At 31.1% G+C, this 25,186-nt stretch overlaps 1 protein-coding gene across 6 annotated transcripts in view; it reads left to right on the top strand.

Annotated features, from left to right (window-relative positions):
* Positions 1–25,186, top strand: part of LOC118204225 (fucose-1-phosphate guanylyltransferase-like) — a 60,954-nt gene that overhangs the window by 28,455 nt on the left and 7,313 nt on the right. For all 6 annotated transcript variants that reach the window (XM_085821033.1, XM_085821029.1, XM_085821028.1 and 3 more), the window contains one exon: positions 15,254–15,466. In XM_085821033.1, coding sequence (XP_085677159.1) covers positions 15,254–15,466 — 213 coding nt within the window. The remainder of the gene's footprint in view (positions 1–15,253; positions 15,467–25,186) is intronic.

Here is a 25,186-nt window from a genome sequence, read left to right on the forward strand (position 1 = left end):
TTCAGCACATACTTCTGAGCATTCACTGTTTAGGTAAATTTTTTTTTTTTTTTTTTATGTGCAAAGAGACTGTTGTGAATTTCAACAATTTTATTAGGTCATGTAATTTGACTGGAGCATGTTTTATCAAATGTTTTTAGCAAACCTCCTACCTAAAGTTATTTCAGTCAATTGTATCACTGCACATATTTAATTTTCTCACCCTACTTGATTGATCTGATTTCTTCTGATCAGTAATCGGTAAAACATAGGGTGGTCAAAAAAGAATTTATAATCTGTAAAACCAGTTTTTATCACAAAAGTTTTTTTAGATGTTTTTTAACCATACACTCCATGCCCTAAAGTATCATTTCATAATTGTTCTTACAAATCTTAGTTCGTGGTAAAAATTTTTATTGATGATAAAATGCAGATGGAATATTCTTATGATAAAAAACTGAACACTAGAAGCTAACACGTGAAATACAAGAGGCATACATGAGGGTAAGAACTCGCAGAAAAATGAGAATTGCTATATTAGAGGCCATTAAGGTTATCTTTCTAGGCAATTTATTGAAGCTATTCCAAAGGTCCACAAAGACTAATTTTATTAAATCAAATATGGATTAAAAATGAGAGCTAATAAAATATAGAAGCTTAGGGATAAATTTCTACAATAGTTTCACAAAGTTTATCTTGTGATGATATTCATTATTGTTAATTTATTACTAAAATTTTGATTGAATTTTTGGTATTGATGTAGTATGTGATTTACTGTTTTTCCAGTTGTATCCTAGGATCATCAAACAGATTTTGAAAGTAATGATTCTATGCAGTATGTGAAATGCTATATTGCATATACTTCTATATTATCTTGCAGAAGCGTAGTGGGTATCACTTAATAAAAATGATGACTATTTTTAGCCATACTGCATGACATTAGTAGTGTATATGGATAAATGCTCATACAAATGATCCTTTTAAGGTCCACTCCTGTTTCTGTTATGTAAAACTGTGAGCAATTTAAATTTAATGGAATTAAAAATTTAATAGGTTATTAAATTGAGTAATGGAGTAATTTTCATTTGTGTATTCTCAATTATTTGTATTTATTTTGATGCTTAAAAATAGTATTTTATTGGCATCATCTAAGAAATAAATAGCTCTAAGCAGTAGATCATGTACCACATAAATACCAAGTTTTCTCTGTAACATTGTTGAAGTTTTATTTTCATGTATAATTTGATAACATTGTGGACAAATTCAACTTTGATTGTTATGCCTACAAAAATATTTGAAATACTGTATTGTCTTGAATATAAGATGGATTTATATGTAAAATGATTTTATATTTTTAAAGGTACTTTTCCTCAAGAAGGTAAAATAAAAACTAAAATAACTGTATAATCTGACATATTTGAAGTGGGTTTGAAATTTGAAGTATTAAATGTATTTAACAAGAAATGTAAGAAAATGGTGTAACTATTATTCCTTTTGATAAATTATTATTATTATTTGGTTAATAAGGAAATTGAAGAATAAGTGTTAAATTGTAAAGCTACAGATGTTTTCAGATGCACATTTTAAGGACAGAAATGCCATCTTGAAGTTTGGGCCAATGTGTTGTTTAAATCCATAGTTTGGTATATTTTCTATTTATTCATAAATCATATATTTGAAGCATATTTATAACTATTTTATATGTAATTACAGGGACATTCACTAAGTTCTAAGCATAGATATGATGTAATAGTTATGAGACTCTGAAACATGGTGAAGTGATTGGATTATCCTCAATGAATATTAACAGAAAAGTACATGTATCAGATGTTATTATTTGATTTTCTAAGTGGCTGTTAGATGTTTCAGTAATGTTTGCCATTACTAGAAGTATCAAACAATATACAGTGACTGAGTTTTTGACAACAGAAGGCATAATGCTGACAAATATTTATGAATATATGATTGCTGTCAGTGATGACATAATACCTTCTGATACTGCCATCATAAAGTGGAAGATGCCTTTAGTCATGCAAAAGTGTTCCTTGAAAATGATTCCAGACCAGGCTACAGTACAGATGTGACAACTGAATTAGTATGTGCTGATGTTGAAAAATATATGATAGAAAACAGATTCATTGCTGTTTCTCGGGTTGCTATTGAAGAGGCATCATTGTTGGGTTAGTGGAAAAAATTGTGCCTAAAAAGCTGGAGGTTATGAAAGTCTGCATCAGATTGGTGCCCAGGATTTATATGCATGATGAACAAACACTGGGCTGTATGTTCTCAAGAAGTGCTTTTCCTGATAAATGCAGGTTAGTGACAGGAGATAAAATATGGCTTTAACACTTTGACCCAGAAATGAAACAAGATAGCATTATACGGAAACACATTGTCTCTCGGAGGTCTCACAAGTCCACAACGGAGAGATTTGTTTAAAAGATTTTGGGCAACATTTCCAGTATGGAGTAGAACCATTACTTATGGATTATATGCTAATGCTTTAGTACACATTACTGAGATTTTCAAGAATGCTATCCATTAATGTTGATTTGAACTTCTTCTCCATATATTTCTTAAATTCATTAAACCTGGCCCTAAGTGACATTTTGTTTCTAAAGCTGAAGGAAATTTTCCATGGTTCAGATTACAGTGATGATGATTTGAAAGATATTTTTCAGAAATGGTTTGCAGGTTATAACATAACTTTTGTTTTCCTTCTGAAATGCAACATTTAGGGTTAACTGCATTAAAGCCAGGAGGAGTTATAATGAAAACTGAAAAAATAGTTATAGACATTTATCGTGTACAAATGTTTTTGGTTTAAAATTCATTTAACACCCTCTGTAGTTTATGATATTGAAGTGAACTGGTTCTATACATAGAGCTGCAGCAAATTGAGTATTCTAAACAAGTCTGCTTATTTCAAGAAGTAAGCTAAATAAAGTTTTGATTCTCAAGCTTTAAAACTGACAGCATACATGCAAAATTTAAATGTGTTTTATGTCCAAAAAGTTCGCATAAAATCAGTCACAACTTTCTGTATAGTGTAATTTACAGTTATTTTTAACTAGTAATGGAATTTAAATATTGCTGTATAATACTACAAATAATTTATAAAAATATGAAATTCCAGCCAGGAAAATAATGTGTCATTTATTGAGGAAAAAAGAGTAAAATTATGAAACATTAAATGTGTAAAAATGCATAGATTATTATGAATAACTTTTTTTTTTAAATTTTTAAATTAAAAGATATTTGTGATAAATGCAGAAAGCATTTCTAAAATTCTAATTTTTCACGGTAAATAGTGCATTTAGTGCATTTCTAAAATTCTAATTTTTCACAGTAAAGAAGTTTCCTGGGTTATTGAAACTCAATTAAAATTATAGTATATGAAGTTTAAAATATTAAAGAGATGGTTTTTTATACCGCTTTCTTCTTTAGAAGCATAAAGCATGTTCCTTTACACATTATTTTAAGTATCTATTTAAACAGTTTATAGAAGTTTGTGAATTAGACTTCTAATTCAATAGTTAATGTGGAAAAAGTAAAGAAGATAATAATCATGTTATTGTAATTATTTTAATGATTATTTTATCCATTATAGTGAACGAATTTCATCATAAAAGGTTAGAGATTTATATTCAGTGGCAGCAGCTATTGAGTAGAGTTCAAGATTAAATTAGTAAAAAAAAAAAAAAAAAAAAAAATACCAGGACTACCTTAATGAACTTAGTTCTATCTCTGATCAGAATCTTGAACTTTTTATAAATAATCCAAACTCTAATCACCAGTGTTTGTCTGTATTAAAACAAATATTCACAATTTTGTTTTTATTATTTCTCAGTAGATGTCAGTCTTTTATTACTTCTCAGGTAAGTTTATGGAGGATAGGATTTATACTTTATGAGACCCTAAGCTATTTTAAATATGGAGCCTGTTATAAGGAATATGGGACAATTATGAGTGTTCCCAAGAAAGTGGGGTGCCAAGGCTATAGCTTGTGTAGATTATGCATACTTTTGGCACTAGTTTCATGTATTATTAACTGATTTGAGAATTTTGTGCTTGCTTATTTCTTATTAAAGTAGGAAAGTGGTTGTGTATCATTCTTGCAATGCATTTATTTTGTATAGTTCCTGAAAATTAATGCAATAATCTATTGCTTTTTATTTTTGTCTTTTTAAATTAACCTATGTTATTTTATAGTATAAGAATGTGGTGCATTAAAGTACATTCTTGATTTGAAAAACAATTTAATACTTGAAAATATTTATTTTAAAAATGTGTTCTGTGGAAGACAGAGTGAGTAGTAACATAAACGTATATCTGTATTAATCAAATTTTGTGTTTATATAATGTGTTTTATGGGTAATGTAATTTCTGGATAATATACAGAACATAAATTTGGACTTGTCTTACCAATTAAATTTCTTGTTAAATATCAATAAATCCAGATTTTTACTTCCTTGTATGAAGAAAAGGAAGTATTGTAATCCTGAAAAGTTTTGGGTGTCATATTTCAACATAAATATCCATTTTGACTGTTCCTGAATCCATTTGGATGATTTTTTTAATGATGTCTGTATATACAGATAGAATAGTAGTCTGTATATGCATAGTAGTCTGTATATATATCTGTACATACAGTCTGTGTATACAGATGATTTATTTTGAATGATGTCTGTGTATACAGACAGAATAAAAGACTCTTTTTTTCCAAGATAGATTGTAAAATGGATTCAAAAGAGATTTTTTTGTAGTGTCTGTATGTACATATGTTTGTATTTCACATAATTAAAAAAGGATTAGCTTAGAACACTGAAATTTTTACATGCATATATGACTGCTATAACATCTGGTTCTGCACCTCTCTTTTTTATTGCCGTCAGCAGTATTAAACATATGTGTATAGCCATCCATTTACTTGGTCCTTATTTTCGCAATTGTTGGTCATAATCGTATACTTCCAATTACAGAAGGGTTTTAAATGGTGAAAATACACTCACTTCCAAAAGTCAAGCATGGAGAGGAAAATGCTAATTTCCGGAAGCCAATCAGAATTGAAGAAGATGCAATTGGCTGCAAAGGTAGATGGAAGTATATGTTAGGTAACAGCCAGTTGCACTTTCATGTCAAGAAATATGCAAAAAAGGCAGTCTTATAAGAAGCCAGCTTTATGAAGTGTTACAGAAGTTGATTGTAAGTGCTGATAGAAGGTGTTTAAAACTTTCGTACAATTTATTTTCAAGACATACGTGTTTCTATGACTTCCAGAAGACAAATGGAAGATTCTGAGCACTGGCGTGTTGTGGGGCGCATTGAAGCAGGACATTCGATCACAGATGTTGCTCTTTTCTTTGGCATTCATGATTCTGTAATGTCACACTTATGGAAATAATTCCAAACCACACAAACAGTTGTCCGAAGGCCCATAACCGGTCACCCAAGGGTTACAACCCCCGCGGAAGATTGATATATTTCTATTGTAGCCAAGCGGAATCGCAGAGTGACCTCCACACGTGTGACATCTATGGTTACAGCATTCATTGGTAAGGCGATATCTGCAGCTACTGTATGCCGAAGATTACATATGAGTGGACTGTACGCCCGGGTACCTCGAGTTTGTGTTCCTCTATCCGTCCAGTCGAGATGGGCACGGCAGTGGTGCTGGGAACATGTCATTTGGAATGTGTCTGACTGGGGCAATGTCATGTGTCCTGATGAGTCAAGATTTGCTCTGGAGACAGATGACAAGCATATAAGAAGCATATAAGGATATGGCGTGAACAACGAACACGCAATCAGTTCCAAAACATCACTGAACATCATGCATTCCGAGGCAAAAGTATTATGGTGTGGGCAGGGATTTCATTAGGATACCACACCGACCTGCACATCTTTAAAGGGGGTTCTTTAATGGCTGTCCGGTATAGAGATGAAGTCCTAGAACCCATTGTGAGATTGTATTGATCCTTTTATTTTCTCTATTTTTGTTCTGCAAAACATAAATCGACGGAAATAGCAAGCACAAATAGCTTTCAATGGGTAAAGTGTTAAAAGTGGAAGTTACTTGTTAGTTATAGCTGTAGCTTGGTGCCAACAAGCATGATCTCTTTCTCAGGGAGCAGACAAATGGGAATCCTATATAGGTGAATTAGACCTCACATATGGCAGACCATGCATTTTAAGCTCCAGCCAGTGGCTTTTTCTTTTAGCGTGATTTCCGATATTATAGATTGCAGACATATAGCATCATTGTGAATAGTGGTGAAATTATTAAAAGTATAGTGTAGCTAAGGCTTGTTTGGGTTATTCATAAAATATTTCAACCCCAAAATGGCTACTAAAATACGTAAAGTGCCATGCTTTTAATGATGAATAGACCTGGAAATATTTTTTTACAGTTGTAAGACTAAACCAGTCTCATCCGCAATGTAGCTGTAGCTGTCTTCAAAGAATATAACATTTCCTGTCATTTCACATCTAAGCATAAGAATTCCAATTACAAAGCAATGCCCGAATACAAAAGAAAGCAGAAAGTCTTTGTAAAACTTAATCAGGCCAACAAAAGTTTTTCAAGAAGGTAAACATAATCCAAGAAGCAGCTACGCATGCAAGTTACATTGTAGCATACAATATTGCTAAAAATAATAAAGCTGTCAGTGATGGGGAGTTCGTTCAACAATACGTGCTCCAAATTTGTGATGTTTTAAAATAATTTTGAAAAATAATTTTGAGACTGTAAGCTTATCTTGAAAAACAGTGACTTCTAGAATCGAAGACATCGATAAAAATTTGACATCACAATTAGAGTCAAAGATTGGCCAGTTTAAATTTTGCTCCATAGCTATGGATGAAAGCACTAATATAAATCATACTGCTCAATTAGTATTATTTATAAGAGGTGTTGATGAGAACTTTGAAACTACTGAGGAACTGATGTGCATGCATTTTTTAAAGGGAACTACAACGGGATATGATATTTTTCGTGAATTTCAGGAAGGGATTTTAACTTTGAAAGTGCCTATAACAAATATATGTAATATTAGAACCAATGGAACCAAATATGACAGGAAAAAAGTCTGAATTTCTTGGAATCTTTAATCAAAACTATCCTGGGAACAATGTTGTTTTTCTACATTGTGTTATACATAAAGATGCTCTGTGTAAATCTGCACTGAATATGAAACCTGTGTCTGATGCAGTCGTGAAGCTTGTAAATACTATTCGATCTCGTGGGCTTACTCACAGGCAATTTTGAGATTTTCATCAGTCCGTGAAATCTAAATACTCTGACGTACTGTATTACATGAAAGTAAGGTGACTTAGTGCAGGATGTGTTTTTGAGCGATTTCGGCAGCTGAAAGACGACATTGTGTCGTTCTTCCATAATAAACAATGTTCTTGGAGTGCAAAATGTTAAAAGATGTAGAATGGCTTTTGGACTTTGCATTTTCCCCAGATATTCTTGTCATATGAGCTACTTGACTGTCAAGATGCAAGGGAAAAATCAGTTTATCAATGATATCTCGGCCTATCTCAAAGCTTATAAACTAAAACTTGATCTGTTTGCTGGGCAGCTAGCTAACAACAACTTGTCTTATTTCCCGAGGTTAAATTCAATACCCTCAGTAAATGAAGAGAAGCTTAAAAATTATGAAGATGGCTTGAAAAAACTGCATTTCAAACACATATTCAAGTGCCATTCAAACAGAATCATTTATCTTTACCATGCCTTTCAACTTAAATTATGAAGCAGTGAGGCCAAATTTGCAGCTTGAATTAACTGAGTTGCAATCTAACAATCATCTCAAGCAGTTGTTTTTAAATATGCCAAATTTAGAGTTTTATAAATCATTATTGAAAGTAACTTTTCCAAATTATTATCCATTATTCCAAATTATTACCTGCCCAGAAAATCAGTGCTATATTTTCTTCATCTTATATATGTGAACAAGTGTTTTCCACTATGAACATTGGAAAGAATTACTTCAGAAATAGATTGACAGATGAGCATTTAGCTTTGTTCCTTAGAATCAGTTCATTTCACTTCGAACCTCAATATAAGGAACTTTTAAAAATGAAATCACAATTTCATTCATCTTATTAAGATATTTAAATTGTAATATTTGTATAATGTTTTTAAAATTTTAGAAAAATTTATCTTGGCTCGCCAAACATTTTTCTTTCGATTTTTGGCTCGCGACTGAAAAAGTTTTCCCATCCGTGTGCTAGAACTTCAACCAGAAAGCACTCTCCAGATTTTGCACTGATTTTTCAGCACATACTTCTGAGCATTCACTGTTTAGGTAAAATTTTTTTTTTTTTTTTTTTTTATGTGCAAAGAGACTGTTGTGAATTTCAACAATTTTATTAGGTCATGTAATTTGACTGGAGCATGTTTTATCAAATGTTTTTAGCAAACCTCCTACCTAAAGTTATTTCAGTCAATTGTATCACTGCACATATTTAATTTTCTCACCCTACTTGATTGATCTGATTTCTTCTGATCAGTAATCGGTAAAACATAGGGTGGTCAAAAAAGAATTTATAATCTGTAAAACCAGTTTTTATCACAAAAGTTTTTTTAGATGTTTTTTAACCATACACTCCATGCCCTAAAGTATCATTTCATAATTGTTCTTACAAATCTTAGTTCGTGGTAAAAATTTTTATTGATGATAAAATGCAGATGGAATATTCTTATGATAAAAAACTGAACACTAGAAGCTAACACGTGAAATACAAGAGGCATACATGAGGGTAAGAACTCGCAGAAAAATGAGAATTGCTATATTAGAGGCCAATAAGGTTATCTTTCTAGGCAATTTATTGAAGCTATTCCAAAGGTCCACAAAGACTAATTTTATTAAATCAAATATGGATTAAAAATGAGAGCTAATAAAATATAGAAGCTTAGGGATAAATTTCTACAATAGTTTCACAAAGTTTATCTTGTGATGATATTCATTATTGTTAATTTATTACTAAAATTTTGATTGAATTTTTGGTATTGATGTAGTATGTGATTTACTGTTTTTCCAGTTGTATCCTAGGATCATCAAACAGATTTTGAAAGTAATGATTCTATGCAGTATGTGAAATGCTATATTGCATATACTTCTATATTATCTTGCAGAAGCGTAGTGGGTATCACTTAATAAAAATGATGACTATTTTTAGCCATGCTGCATGACATTAGTAGTGTATATGGATAAATGCTCATACAAATGATCCTTTTAAGGTCCACTCCTGTTTCTGTTATGTAAAACTGTGAGCAATTTAAATTTAATGGAATTAAAAATTTAATAGGTTATTAAATTGAGTAATGGAGTAATTTTCATTTGTGTATTCTCAATTATTTATATTTATTTTGATGCTTAAAAATAGTATTTTATTGGCATCATCTAAGAAATAAATAGCTCTAAGCAGTAGATCATGTACCACATAAATACCAAGTTTTCTCTGTAACATTGTTGAAGTTTTATTTTCATGTATAATTTGATAACATTGTGGACAAATTCAACTTTGATTGTTATGCCTACAAAAATATTTGAAATACTGTATTGTCTTGAATATAAGATGGATTTATATGTAAAATGATTTTATATTTTTAAAGGTACTTTTCCTCAAGAAGGTAAAATAAAAACTAAAATAACTGTATAATCTGACATATTTGAAGTGGGTTTGAAATTTGAAGTATTAAATGTATTTAACAAGAAATGTAAGAAAATGGTGTAACTATTATTCCTTTTGATAAATTATTATTATTATTTGGTTAATAAGGAAATTGAAGAATAAGTGTTAAATTGTAAAGCTACAGATGTTTTCAGATGCACATTTTAAGGACAGAAATGCCATCTTGAAGTTTGGGCCAATGTGTTGTTTAAATCCATAGTTTGGTATATTTTCTATTTATTCATAAATCATATATTTGAAGCATATTTATAACTATTTTATATGTAATTACAGGGACATTCACTAAGTTCTAAGCATAGATATGATGTAATAGTTATGAGACTCTGAAACATGGTGAAGTGATTGGATTATCCTCAATGAATATTAACAGAAAAGTACATGTATCAGATGTTATTATTTGATTTTCTAAGTGGCTGTTAGATGTTTCAGTAATGTTTGCCATTACTAGAAGTATCAAACAATATACAGTGACTGAGTTTTTGACAACAGAAGGCATAATGCTGACAAATATTTATGAATATATGATTGCTGTCAGTGATGACATAATACCTTCTGATACTGCCATCATAAAGTGGAAGATGCCTTTAGTCATGCAAAAGTGTTCCTTGAAAATGATTCCAGACCAGGCTACAGTACAGATGTGACAACTGAATTAGTATGTGCTGATGTTGAAAAATATATGATAGAAAACAGATTCATTGCTGTTTCTAGGGTTGCTATTGAAGAGGCATCATTGTTGGGTTAGTGGAAAAAATTGTGCCTGAAAAGCTGGAGGTTATGAAAGTCTGCATCAGATTGGTGCCCAGGATTTATATGCATGATGAACAAACACTGGGCTGTATGTTCTCAAGAAGTGCTTTTCCTGATAAATGCAGGTTAGTGACAGGAGATAAAATATGGCTTTAACACTTTGACCCAGAAATGAAACAAGATAGCATTATACGGAAACACATTGTCTCTCGGAGGTCTCACAAGTCCACAACCGAGAGATTTGTTTAAAAGATTTTGGGCAACATTTCCAGTATGGAGTAGAACCATTACTTATGGATTATATGCCATGTAATACCATAGTAAGAGCTGTTTATTATATTACACGCTGACACAATGCCAACAAACTATAAAGATGAATCACTGTGGCAGACAAGTGTTATTTTGGTATGCTAATGCTTTAGTACACATTACTGAGATTTTCAAGAATGCTATCCATTAATGTTGATTTGAACTTCTTCTCCATATATTTCTTAAATTCATTAAACCTGGCCCTAAGTGACATTTTTTTTCTAAAGCTGAAGGAAATTTTCCATGGTTGAGATTACAGTGATGATGATTTGAAAGATTATTTTCAGAAATGGTTTGCAGGTTATAACATAACTTTTGTTTCCTTCTGAAATGCAACATTTAGGGTTAACTGCATTAAAGCCAGGAGGAGTTATAATGAAAACTGAAAAAATAGTTATAGACATTTATCGTGTACAAATGTTTTTGGTTTAAAATTCATTTAACACCCTCTGTAGTTTATAACTATGATATTGAAGTGAACTGGTTCTATACATAGAGCTGCAGCAAATTGAGTATTCTAAACAAGTCTGCTTATTTCAAGAAGTAAGCTAAATAAAGTTTTGATTCTCAAGCTTTAAAACTGACAGCATACATGCAAAATTTAAATGTGTTTTATGTCCAAAAAGTTCGCATAAAATCAGTCACAACTTTCTGTATAGTGTAATTTACAGTTATTTTTAACTAGTAATGGAATTTAAATATTGCTGTATAATACTACAAATAATTTATAAAAATATGAAATTCCAGCCAGGAAAATAATGTGTCATTTATTGAGGAAAAAAGAGTAAAATTATGAAACATTTAAATGTGTAAAAATGCATAGATTATTATGAATAACTTTTTTTTTTAAAATTTTTAAATTAAAAGATATTTGTGATAAATGCAGAAAGCATTTCTAAAATTCTAATTTTTCACGGTAAATAGTGCATTTAGTGCATTTCTAAAATTCTAATTTTTCACAGTAAAGAAGTTTCCTGGGTTATTGAAACTCAATTAAAATTATAGTATATGAAGTTTAAAATATTAAAGAGATGGTTTTTTATACCGCTTTCTTCTTTAGAAGCATAAAGCATGTTCCTTTACACATTATTTTAAGTATCTATTTAAACAGTTTATAGAAGTTTGTGAATTAGACTTCTAATTCAATAGTTAATGTGGAAAAAGTAAAGAAGATAATAATCATGTTATTGTAATTATTTTAATGATTATTTTATCCATTATAGTGAACGAATTTCATCATAAAAGGTTAGAGATTTATATTCAGTGGCAGCAGCTATTGAGTAGAGTTCAAGATTAAATTAGTAAAAAAAAAAAAAAAAATACCAGGACTACCTTAATGAACTTAGTTCTATCTCTGATCAGAATCTTGAACTTTTTATAAATAATCCAAACTCTAATCACCAGTGTTTGTCTGTATTAAAACAAATATTCACAATTTTGTTTTTATTATTTCTCAGTAGATGTCAGTCTTTTATTACTTCTCAGGTAAGTTTATGCAGGATAGGATTTATACTTTATGAGACCCTAAGCTATTTTAAATATGGAGCCTGTTATAAGGAATATGGGACAATTATGAGTGTTCCCAAGAAAGTGGGGTGCCAAGGCTATAGCTTGTGTAGATTATGCATACTTTTGGCACTAGTTTCATGTATTATTAACTGATTTGAGAATTTTGTGCTTGCTTATTTCTTATTAAGGTAGGAAAGTGGTTGTGTATCATTCTTGCAATGCATTTATTTTGTATAGTTCCTGAAAATTAATGCAATAATCTATTGCTTTTTATTTTTGTCTTTTTAAATTAACCTATGTTATTTTATAGTATAAGAATGTGGTGCATTAAAGTACATTCTTGATTTGAAAAACAATTTAATACTTGAAAATATTTATTTTAAAAATGTGTTCTGTGGAAGACAGAGTGAGTAGTAACGTAAACGTATATCTGTATTAATCAAATTTTGTGTTTATATAATGTGTTTTATGGGTAATGTAATTTCTGGATAATATACAGAACATAAATTTGGACTTGTCTTACCAATTAAATTTCTTGTTAAATATCAATAAATCCAGATTTTTACTTCCTTGTATGAAGAAAAGGAAGTATTGTAATCCTGAAAAGTTTTGGGTGTCATATTTCAACATAAATATCCATTTTGACTGTTCCTGAATCCATTTGGATGATTTTTTTAATGATGTCTGTATATACAGATAGAATAGTAGTCTGTATATGCATAGTAGTCTGTATATGCATAGTAGTCTGTATATATATCTGTACATACAGTCTGTATATACAGATGATTTATTTTGAATGATGTCTGTATATACAGACAGAATAAAAGACTCTTTTTTTCCAAGATAGATTGTAAAATGGATTCAAAAGAGATTTTTTTGTAGTGTCTGTATGTACATATGTTTGTATTTCACATAATTAAAAAAGGATTAGCTTAGAACACTGAAATTTTTACATGCATATATGACTGCTATAACATCTGGTTCTGCACCTCTCTTTTTTATTGCCGTCAGCAGTATTAAACATATGTGTATAGCCATCCATTTACTTGGTCCTTATTTTCGCAATTGTTGGTCATAATCGTATACTTCCAATTACAGAAGGGTTTTAAATGGTGAAAATACACTCACTTCCAAAAGTCAAGCATGGAGAGGAAAATGCTAATTTCCGGAAGCCAATCAGAATTGAAGAAGATGCAATTGGCTGCAAAGGTAGATGGAAGTATATGTTAGGTAACAGCCAGTTGCACTTTCATGTCAAGAAATATGCAAAAAAGGCAGTCTTATAAGAAGCCAGCTTTATGAAGTGTTACAGAAGTTGATTGTAAGTGCTGATAGAAGGTGTTTAAAACTTTCGTACAATTTATTTTCAAGACATACGTGTTTCTATGACTTCCAGAAGACAAATGGAAGATTCTGAGCACTGGCGTGTTGTGGGGCACATTGAAGCAGGACATTCGATCACAGATGTTGCTCTTTTCTTTGGCATTCATGATTCTGTAATGTCACACTTATGGAAATAATTCCAAACCACACAAACAGTTGTCCGAAGGCCCATAGCCGGTCACCCAAGGGTTACAACCCCCGCGGAAGATTGATATATTTCTATTGTAGCCAAGCGGAATCGCAGAGTGACCTCCACACGTGTGACATCTATGGTTACAGCATTCATTGGTAAGGCGATATCTGCAGCTACTGTATGCCGAAGATTACATATGAGTGGACTGTACGCCTGGGTACCTCGAGTTTGTGTTCCTCTATCTGTCCAGTCGAGATGGGCACGGCAGTGGTGCTGGGAACATGTCATTTGGAATGTGTCTGACTGGGGCAATGTCATGTGTCCTGATGAGTCAAGATTTGCTCTGGAGACAGATGACAAGCATATAAGAAGCATATAAGGATATGGCGTGAACAACGAACACGCAATCAGTTCCAAAACATCACTGAACATCATGCATTCCGAGGCAAAAGTATTATGGTGTGGGCAGGGATTTCATTAGGATACCACACCGACCTGCACATCTTTAAAGGGGGTTCTTTAATGGCTGTCCGGTATAGAGATGAAGTCCTAGAACCCATTGTGAGATTGTATGCTGCAGAAGTTGGCCCTATTTTTATTTTAATGGACGATAACGTACGTCCCCATAGAGCTGACATCATCGTTGACTACCTGGAGAGTGAAGAGATTGCGCGTATGGCGTGGCCAGCATATTCGCCTGACCTTAATCCCATTGAAAATCTTTGGGATGCTCTCGGCCGTGCTGTATCTTCACGTGTCCCACCTCCAGCCGCTCTGATTGAGCTGGAAACTGTCTACAAGAAGAATGGTGGTTGCTTAATTCTGCAGTGGTTGACCACCTAATTGAAAGCATGGTCACAAGGTGTAAACTTTGTATACAAATGAGGGGGGATCACATACCCTATTAATGTTCTTTTTTTTTTTTTTTTTTTTTTTTTCATTTTATGCTGTTTATTTTCACTTTACACATAATTCTGTATAAGTCTCCAGTATGTCATTATCTGATAACTTACAAAAATTTAATATTGTATTCATTTCTGTATATAATTATTGATTTTGTTTTATGCATAAATATATATGTACTTTCCTGCCGAATGTTGTGTCAATCAAAGCAATATTTGTTGATTTTTGTGCATTTTACATCTTTGTACTTAACTTTTGGAAGTGAGTGTATTTATGTTTTGGCAATAACAAATTGAAAAAAAAAAAGTTTCCACAAATAACAAAATCAAACTTTTAATGCAATCTCCCGGTTTTTGTACTTATATTTGGGAAAGTTTTATACTTGTTATGATTAAAAATTGGCTAGGGTATTTAATTTCAAAATCTGTAATTTGTTATGTTATTTTTAACTTGCATTGAAGAATCGGTTAGTCAGGGAAGTTATATGATGTCTGCATCAGATTGTTTTTGTGGAAATTATATCTGTTACATTAAAAATAAATTACTTTTATTGCGTGTATATATGTATGTTTGATTTTATAGATATTTGGACATTTAAAAATGAAGGATTCACTGCATTGGCTCATCCATCCCCTGTTCACATTGGAACATCTCATGGTGTATACATTCTACCAGAAAATCAAGATCTTGGGAATAATTCAACTGTTATGAGTGAATGTTTACGTGTTCTTCAGAAGCCATCTGTGCATGAAATGTATGATAAAAGGGCAGTACTAAAGTCTTCCTGCTTGGCTGGTATGAGTTTCATTTTAAAGGAAATGCTGAAAAATTAAAATTACGTTTAAAGGAGAAAATAAGATAGCTGGTTAAATCAAATTATCTAATATATGAAAATTCAGCTTAAATGCTGAGTGAACATAATTATTTCACTGATTTAATAAAGAGTTGGTATTGGTTACTCTGGTTCACATTTTCTAGTCATAATTTTTTGGTTCCAAGAATTTTTTAGGTATGAAAACCTTTAGTGACATTTTGATAATCTTTATCTGTAAAAGAAACATTCCTGGTGACAATCATTTGTGTTTTTGCCTCTGACCTTTCAGTGCATCAATTTTGCTGACTTTTTTTCTTCACTTTTAGCAGCTGAGTATTTAAAGAATAATAACTTACAATGCAACAGATCAAACTCAAAACAATAGCTGTCTTTCTATACTTTAGTAATGTTTCCAAAATTTCACTGCTTGTGTCTTGTTGCTAAAAACATTCTTGGCACTGAAGAAGTATCACCAAGAAAATATGAATTGAATAGGAAGTAAATATTGGATTTTAAAAATAAGCATAGCCAAACTATGTCTTATTGCATGTATCTCTTTCATCTCTAAAATGCAGCTTGCATTGTAAGAGAGTAATTTTATATTTAAAATAAAATTTAAAGCAGAAATTATGCTGCTTTGTAACAATCAATAATTAAGTTTTAAAATTACATTATGCACTCAATGTGCATAATGTAATTTTAAAACTTATTTCTTATTATAATATAAGTAGGAAAAACAAATGTGTGAAAGCTTTCAGATTTTATATTAGACCCAAAGGTGCTTTTTTCTGTAACATTTTATGTGTTACCTTTATTTATTAAATATCATGTTCTTCGCACTTAAATCATAAAATTCAATTCAACAGCAGTATCACAAAATATTTATAAAGATCATACCTTTAGAGTTTTCGATACACAGTCTCGTGCACTGGAGATAAAAGTGTTTTCTGTATAGTGTTATCATTGCTAGCTTTAAAGTCATTGAGTTTGTTAACCAAAAATTTATTAAAGTTTTACAAAATATGATATAGATAATAAAACAAATTTCATATTCCAAATTTGGGCTTCCAGATGCCCATATTCGAGTGAAGTACTATGTTGTTTAAAATTTAATGTCAGTAAGGTATCATTGTTTTTTCACAGTGTGAGAAACATACATACAGTCATGCAGTTTCGTTTATTTAATTTCTTTAAATATGGGGCAGGACTAATATTTGGTGGCAACAATTTAAAAAGTGAAATGCTGTTTTATAGTGGATGACGCAAAATGCCAAAATGAAATTAATAGCCCTTCTGAGCACATTGTTCCTTTAGGATAACAATTATAAACTGAGTGCTGATTATCAAAATGAAAAATAATTCCATTTGTGTTATTTTCTGTTTTGGCAGTGCTAATTTGAGAACAGACTAAATATCAGACCAATAGAAAAAGACTAATAATTGGCTATGTTGGTTAATGATGCACCTCAAATTTTAATAAAAGGTGTAAAAATGTGCATAATTATATTACATTGGAAAAATTATATACATTGGAAAAACAAATATATTTGATATCCAATTCTCATGAAACGAATTACATAATGGAATGATTTAAGTTTGTGTGTATTTGTGTGTATAATTATAAATTACATTGGAAAAACAAATATATTTGATATCCAATTCTCATGAAATGAATTACATAATTGAATGAGTCTGTATGGTTTTCCTCATATTTGTTGCAGAGAAATCTGAATAATTAAATTCATTCAAAATCAAAGTTAAATAGAAAGCATATTTTTAAATAATTTTCATATTGATAATTGTAATACCTCCGTAGCACATGCTCATATTCGTTTTGTCCGCTCCAGAGGAATGAATAGGGGTTAAAGAGTAAAAATTATATTTTTTAAATTATTGCATTATTCTTCATATGAAGAAAATTTTTTACATTGTACAGGGATCATTTCTATCCGTTCCCTTCTTTTTATTTACAGCTAATTTTGATTGCAATCCGTAAACAATTTTAGTCAAAGATTTTTTATAACTAGAAGAAAATACTTTGTTTTCTATTTGGGAGAGGGGAAAAGAAAAAAGTGCTTAATATATCATGTAAAATTTTAATAGTGTAGGAATATACATTTATTAAGATCAACAGGATATTTATATTAACAAATAACCACATTAGTTGAAAAGAACAAATCCTTGTTAATTTACTTCAAAACTTTCTTTTTATTTAAAAACTACTTTTGGTACTTTTTAAAAGGTACAGAAGTATAGTTGCAACCCTTGGAGGATCTAGTTGTAGCTCTTGAATATAGAATATAGTTGCCTCCTACCCAAGTCACACGGCAACGTCGCAAACTGGTCGCGGATGTCGTTGCAATATGTTGTCTTTAAGACGCTCAGATGTCCGCGAAACTCCACTGTTTTGCAACCGTTGCAAAGACGTATTTATTACGTCTTTGCAGATAAGGTTTATGTTGAATAAACGTTGTTATTGTGTCTTTCTCACATTATATTTTGGTTGTGAAAGCATCGTATCATGATGTCTTAACGCTGCCTAAATGTTCGCAGAATTCAACCTTTTTGCAACAGTTGTGAAAATGTCGTTATGACGTCCTTGTGTTACATATTGATTTATGCAGAAAAATAAGCTTAATAAATAATGTATTTTTTCTTTTTTTTTTTTAAATTTTGTATTCCTTGTATTTTTCTAAAGTTTAAATATTCTATCATTAGAATAGAAGAGAAACACACCAATGTGACCATCAAAATTGCAATAACAACCTTGTATTTCACGCACATTTATTAAAACACTCGATCGATTTCAAGGGCAATTCTAGTAATTTCATTCTCCTGATGAGGAGGGACCTGTAGCCCTCGAAATCGATTGAGTGTTTTAATAAATGTGCACGAAATACAAGGTTGTTGTTGCGATTTTGATTATTTTATCATTACCTGAAAACCAGAAGATAATACATTTTTTTTCTTTAGACTGAATGTGCATAATTAATAATAGCCTTAATTATTTTCAGTACTTTAAACTATATTTTTTAAATAACTTAAATTCTAAATTACGATTATTTTAGATTTCATCATTTTTTTCCTTAATCCTCTAGTATGTAAGTGAGAGGAATAATAAAAGTGGTTATTATAAATATATAACAATATTAGTAGGTTTTAAGTAAATGAAACTCAATCCGACATAAAAAAGAGTTAAGCTGTATATGTGGGTAAAGAAAAGAGTGTTTCTGATTATGACAGCATTATCACATTAATTTCTGTTAAATCTCAGAGACAATGAAAATTGCTCCTGTCATGATAAATTAGGAAGTGTAAGGTAACATAATCAGTATTTTGCCTGAACTCAAGTATAAATTTATTCACGTTTCATAGTAAAAAATATAACATTAACTTCTATATCTCCAAGATATACAAATGAAAGACTGTATAAAGAAGTTAATAAATGTGATCAAAAATATTTCATACAAAAATATACCTAAATCTAATAACCAAAAAAATGTCCCATATTCATATCTAAAATGAAATAATAACCTAACAAACAACATACATGGCAGCACTATTTAAGAAAAAGCATGAGCTAGCAGTGTTTGAAAGTATAAATAGCAGAAGGAAGGTAACAGAATTAAAATTTCAAATTAATAAAAAAAAAGGTACTGCAATCAAAAGTCGTTAATCCGGACACCCATAATCCGGAATGATCTATAATCCAAACGTCAAAGCTACAAACTTTCTGCGCATGCATCAACGCATAATGCATTCACGCATGCGCGTAATACTTTTACGCATGTGCATAATACGTTTACGCATGCACGTTTAATGTATAACGGTCGGTATAAGCTAAGCTAAAATTATCTATTTCAGTTAATGTTGCACATTGCGTTGTTCCTTAATCTTCGAATTGGATCCAGCGTATTATTTTTTGCACACTGTTAAAGCAATTTTTTAAAAGTAAGCTTGAACTTTCGATTATGTCAAATAGAATTTCCGATGCTAGAGCTGCCAAATGATCTAGAAACGAACGTATTTTTCGATGTCCATGAAACAAAAAGTGGAATTGCTGCAAAAAAAAAAAAAAAGGATAAAGGTATATCCTTTGTTTCTCTAACCATTCCGAAATCTGTTTATCAATTTCATGCTGCTCTGCGGGAAGGGGGTAACGTCGCAGTGCGCAATGAATTGGAAGTTGATCTGTCAGCGCTATCCTTATCTTCAGGGTGGATGTTTGTATTTTATTTGGCTTATAATTCCTTACTAAATGTAGTATATCATCTCGATGTACTCCGTCTTTCATATGATTTAAATCAAATTCCTCGTCATTATAATTTGCTTCCGATAGTGAAGAAAGTGACACAGAGGTTATTGAAAACGAAAAAATTTTGATTGACAAATTAATCGGTATTCTCGACACAGCAATTATAGGACTTGAACAGCGGAACTTTGTAACTGAACAAGAAATTATGTCTGTTTATAGAATTAAGAAGAAAGTATTATCACATAAAACGAAGCAACTTAAAACAACTTACATTGAAAGAAATGTTTAATAAAGTAAACAAAATAAATAAGCTTTTTTTTTTTTGTAAATTTTGATACCCTTTAGATTATGATTGTTCTTTATTTCATAAATAACGATTTCATATTTTTAATTTTATAATTTCTGCATGCCATCTTACTAGATTTAAACTGATGATCTATAATCCGGAAAAATCAATAATCCGGAATCGCCGAAGTCCCGACGAGGACTTTAGACTGTATTCGGGTTTGAGGGCCGTAAAAAATCACCAAACTATTGTTGATGCCAGTGCTGACAAAAATAATTACGGCAACTCTAACGCAAGAAAAAAAGTATAATAGTAAATAACCATCTAAGATTGATGTTTTAATTTAGATGAAAGGTTAATTTCATATAATACTTTTTCATTATTATAATTTATATATAAAAGTCTAAACATGACTGAATGGAAGCATAAGAGTAAATAACTATCCAACTGAATGGATGCCTGCATCGCTGTTTTGCTACCGAGTTATCGCTAAAGCATAATGTCATCTCGTTGGTTGTTCAAACATAATTTTCCATAATGAATTATGCCTTTTCTTTGAAAACATTCTCGGTAAAGTGCACAATCTCCCACTTATTTGTTTGCCACTTTTACAAGTGTAAAAGCAATTGGATTTTTTGTCAATTTTCTTTTGCTTCTTAAGTGACAATGGGTCGATGTGTACGTAGATAAAGGGTGTGCGCAGTGCCATTTTTGTGCAATTCTGGGATTTTTTTTTAAAGTGAAAATAAGTTGATGTGTACATGGATACCGAGTATGTGCAATTCTTAAAAATGTGTCAAGCAGTGGGTGATTCTGCACTTTACCCAAAATTCTATCGCAGACTTTTCATCGTAGGCAATTCCCAAATTGTTAAATCCATAGGATATCAAAAAGGATTTAAAAATTAAACTAGTATTCCAATGGCATCTTAAGAAATATAGAACTATATAAACTTACACAATCTGAAATCAGCACGTACGCTAGAATTGGCACGCTGTTAAATAGGCACGTTTGCCAGATTTGGCGCTTTTGTGCATACATTTTCGCTGCACTTTTTTTACGGGCCTCGAAACCAAATAGTACGAAACAAAATTTCCACTTTTTAAATAGTAAGCAATTAAAAGTGCAATAATTATGGATTGCAGTATTTACTAGTAATGCTGATGTTTCTTAACACCATTTCTTTCAATCATATGTAAATGTATTTACTTACTATTAGTTTCTACATTTTAGAATAGTGGTAGATTACAATGATCATTTCATGCACTTTTTATAATAAATAACGTTTCTTTTGATACTGTACAGAAATAATTTAAATAATATAGTATGCGATAGTAAGCTAAGTACGTTAAAGTAAGCTCTTCATTAAATAGCACACAATGAAACCTTTTGTTTTATTACGAAAATCTTTGTTATCACATGCACATAAAATGTAAGCGAAGAAAATAGAATATACTTAAAAACAAAATATTCTTAAGAATATACTTAAAACTTTAATAAAGAACAAAACCTAACTTCCAACATTCATTTATTGAGATAATCTAACAGACATACATAACAGCAATATTTAAAAAAAACGCGACTTATACAGTGTTTGGAAGAATAGCTACCAAATGACCAGTAATAAAACTACAATTTGCAATCAGTAAAAAAATATTTAGTGTTTTTTAATATTACACACTATTATTCCATCATTCTCTTGCTGTATTGAAGCTCTCCAGTATTTAATTCCGACGGTGAATTACAAAACCGCGAAGAAAGTATTTCTGTAAATAAGATGAAGTCTGAAATTATTACACCATTAACTAACTTGTTTGAATTTGGCAGCTAGCCAAAGCACGCAAGCCTCAATCTCAGATGTTCGTTTATATAATCATCCAGTAAATAATATGTGCATGGAATGTCAATCTCTCGAACAGCAGTTCAGACTAAATTTTTCAGCAGTTTATATGGTGGCATTAAACCTTTCGACGGTTCTTCTGATAATTTAATAGAATCCTTTTTTAAATGGCATAGAAGAATTATTTCAACTGAATAGAATTACGAACAATGTTCACAAGATTATATTTACAAAAAAGTATTTATCATTTGTAATGTCAATATCGCATTTGTAATGCCAAATATCAATTTGCTAAAACATTTGTAATGTCAATATCGCCAAATCCCGAGTGTACCGCATACTAGGATTAAACCAAGCATTTTTAAATGCATGGTGATGGACAAAAATGTAACAAACAGTTTATCAGAACTTTTATAGCTAATGATTTCATATTTTTGTTCACGGTTTCTCTAATTTTGATGTCAATATTTATTAGTAATTTATCAAAGCCATTAATTTTGTCATTCTCCATTAAAAGTGTTAATATTTCTTTCTCCTTTTCCATTAATTTTTCCGTTCTGCTTCTCCTGACTGTTGGTGAGTTTTCCGTCAGATATATTGGACAGCCGTTAAATATGCATGGAAGTTCAACGTCTTTTAACATTGGACATTTTCTCGGACTTCTTAAAATCGCCTCATTTATAACCATGAATACATCTTCAAGCACAATCATATCTTCATGAAAATTGTACTTTTTGCTCTGTAAGCGGTAAAAATATGTCATATTATGTCAGCATATTAATTCAAATAAATTCGTCCTTACTTCAAAAATAAAGTCATGTTTCAGCAGTAAAATAATTGCTAGCATGTGATGTGCATTGATTTCGGAAATATGGTTTTTCTTAAATGTATAAAATGCATAACTTAATAACTTACTTTATAGATTAGTTTCATTTTAAAATATTTTGCTATAATATTTATAAAAAAAATATTTTAAGTATTAATTATTTTAACAATAATTTAGCACATATTTTTAGTACTAATTAAATTTAATAATTCAAGTATTTATATTAAATTTATATTTCATTAGATGAATCTACCTTAGATTAATATATTTAGATGAAATAAAGTAATGAAACATTGCAAAATAAATTTTATGCAGACTTCAGATTCTTGAAAGGGCAGATTTAGTTTCTTTTCATTCTAAAAGTAACGTTGATGAATTCTTCTACATAACAGATGATTGGGGAGAAGCATGAGACCTAATCGACCAAATCTAGGTGATGATGACTTACTCTCCACTACATTTTAACACCAGCATCACTATATATACCATTAGACATTTCAGGCCAGGAAACATGAAAAATTAACTGTGCTCCTGTCAGAATTCAAACCACAGATCTTCCAGATTTCCAGCTGGACATGCTAATTTAATTAGCAATACAGTCAAAAGTCGTTAATTCGGACACCCATAATCGGGAATGATCTATAATCTGGACCTCAAAGCTACAAACTTTCTGCGCATGCGTCGCATTGACGTAAGACCTTTAGGGCTGCAAACATGCTCTGTGCGCATGCGCGTAATACGTTTACACATGCACGTTTAATGTATAACGGTCGGTATAAGCTAAGCTAAAATTATCTATTTCAGTTAATGTTGCACATTGCGTTGTTCCTTAATCTTCGAATTGGATCCAGCGTATTATTTTTTGCAGACTGTTAAAGCAATTTTTTAAAAGTAAGCTTGAACTTTCGATTATGTCAAGTAGAATTTCCGATGCTAGAGCTGCCAAAGGATCTACAAAGCGAACGTATGTTTCGATGTCCATCAAACAAAAAGTGGAATTGCTGTAAAAAATGGATAAAGGCATATCCTTTGTTTTTCTAACCATTCCGAAATCTGTTTATCAATTTCACGCTGCTCTGCGGCGGGTTGAGGGGGGGGGACGCCATGGCGCACAATGAATTGGAAGTTAATCTGTCAGCACTATCCTTATCTTCAGGGCAGATGTTTTTATTTTATTTGGCTTATAATTCCTTACTAAATGTAGTATATCATCTCGATGTACTCCGTCTTTCATATGATTTAAATCAAATTCCTCATCATTATAATTCGCTTCGGATAGTGAAGAAAGTGACACAGAGGTTATTGAAAACGAAAAGATTGTTGGCAGTGGTGATAAAGGCAAAGCATATTTTGCTTTCCTTAAATAAAGCTAAGACTAATCTAAATAAAATGCATGCTTTATTCCGTAAATAAAATAAAAGAGCTAACACTGTAGCCTTTACATTTAAAATCATTTGATTGAAAGAAAAACTAGCATAATGCTAACTCATAATACCAAGAGAACAAGACATTCGCCAATACCGGCGTACATATACATAATATTTGGCCAACCCGCCGATCTTGACGTCATCGGCCAATCAGCGGCAACCACGTTATTTTACCGCCGATTGACCTCCAATCAAAATTTGCATGTGGAAAACTAAAGCCAACAAACGACCCTCTTTTCCTCATGCAAAGACAAAAAAAAAAAAAAAAAAAAACTTACACAGAAGTTCATAGTTCAATTCTGTTAAACGAAAACACTTATTGTCTTTAAACACTGAAAACATCTAAACAAAACTTTCTTAAATTAACAGCAGTCGCTGCTTTTGTAAATAAGTCGGCAGTATTTAATTTACTGGTGATAAATTCAAGGTCAAACACTCCATCATTTACTAGTCTTCTAACAAAGTGATATTTTATGTCTATATGCTTAGTTCGGCGATTTTCTATTGGCGATCTAGAAAAATCAATGGCAGACTTGTTATCACAAAATAGTTTACACTCTCTTAAATTGAACTTTAAAATTTCATCTTGTAAGACATTTTTCGTCCACATTAATTCCTTCGCTGCTTCAGATAAGGTGATATACTCCGCTTCCATGGTTGATAAACTTACACAATTTTGTTTAACAGTTTTCCAGATTACCGGTACTTCACCTAAATATAATATAAATCCTCCCATGGACACGCGGTCATCTCTATTACTTGCATAATCAGCATCTGACTAACAATATAAATTTATATGTTTAATTTTCGATAAGTTTAATTTATATAATTTAGTACTATTGAGATAACCAAGCAATTTCAACAATGCTTCCCAATGTCTAATTCCAGGATTCTCCTGAAATTGTGATAAGATATTCACTGCATATGTAATATCAAGCCTTGTCCTGTTAGCTACAAAAACTAAACATCCTAACAGATTTCTAAAGGGTAATGTATGCATTTCCGCAATTTCTGCACTTGTAGATGGACATAATTTTATAAGAATAGTGCCTTTAGATATGGGAAGT

This window comes from Stegodyphus dumicola, chromosome 7 (genome assembly GCF_044657685.1).
Source record: "Stegodyphus dumicola isolate Sdum_Otavi_A_Nest chromosome 7, ASM4465768v1".
Taxonomy (NCBI): domain Eukaryota; kingdom Metazoa; phylum Arthropoda; class Arachnida; order Araneae; family Eresidae; genus Stegodyphus; species Stegodyphus dumicola.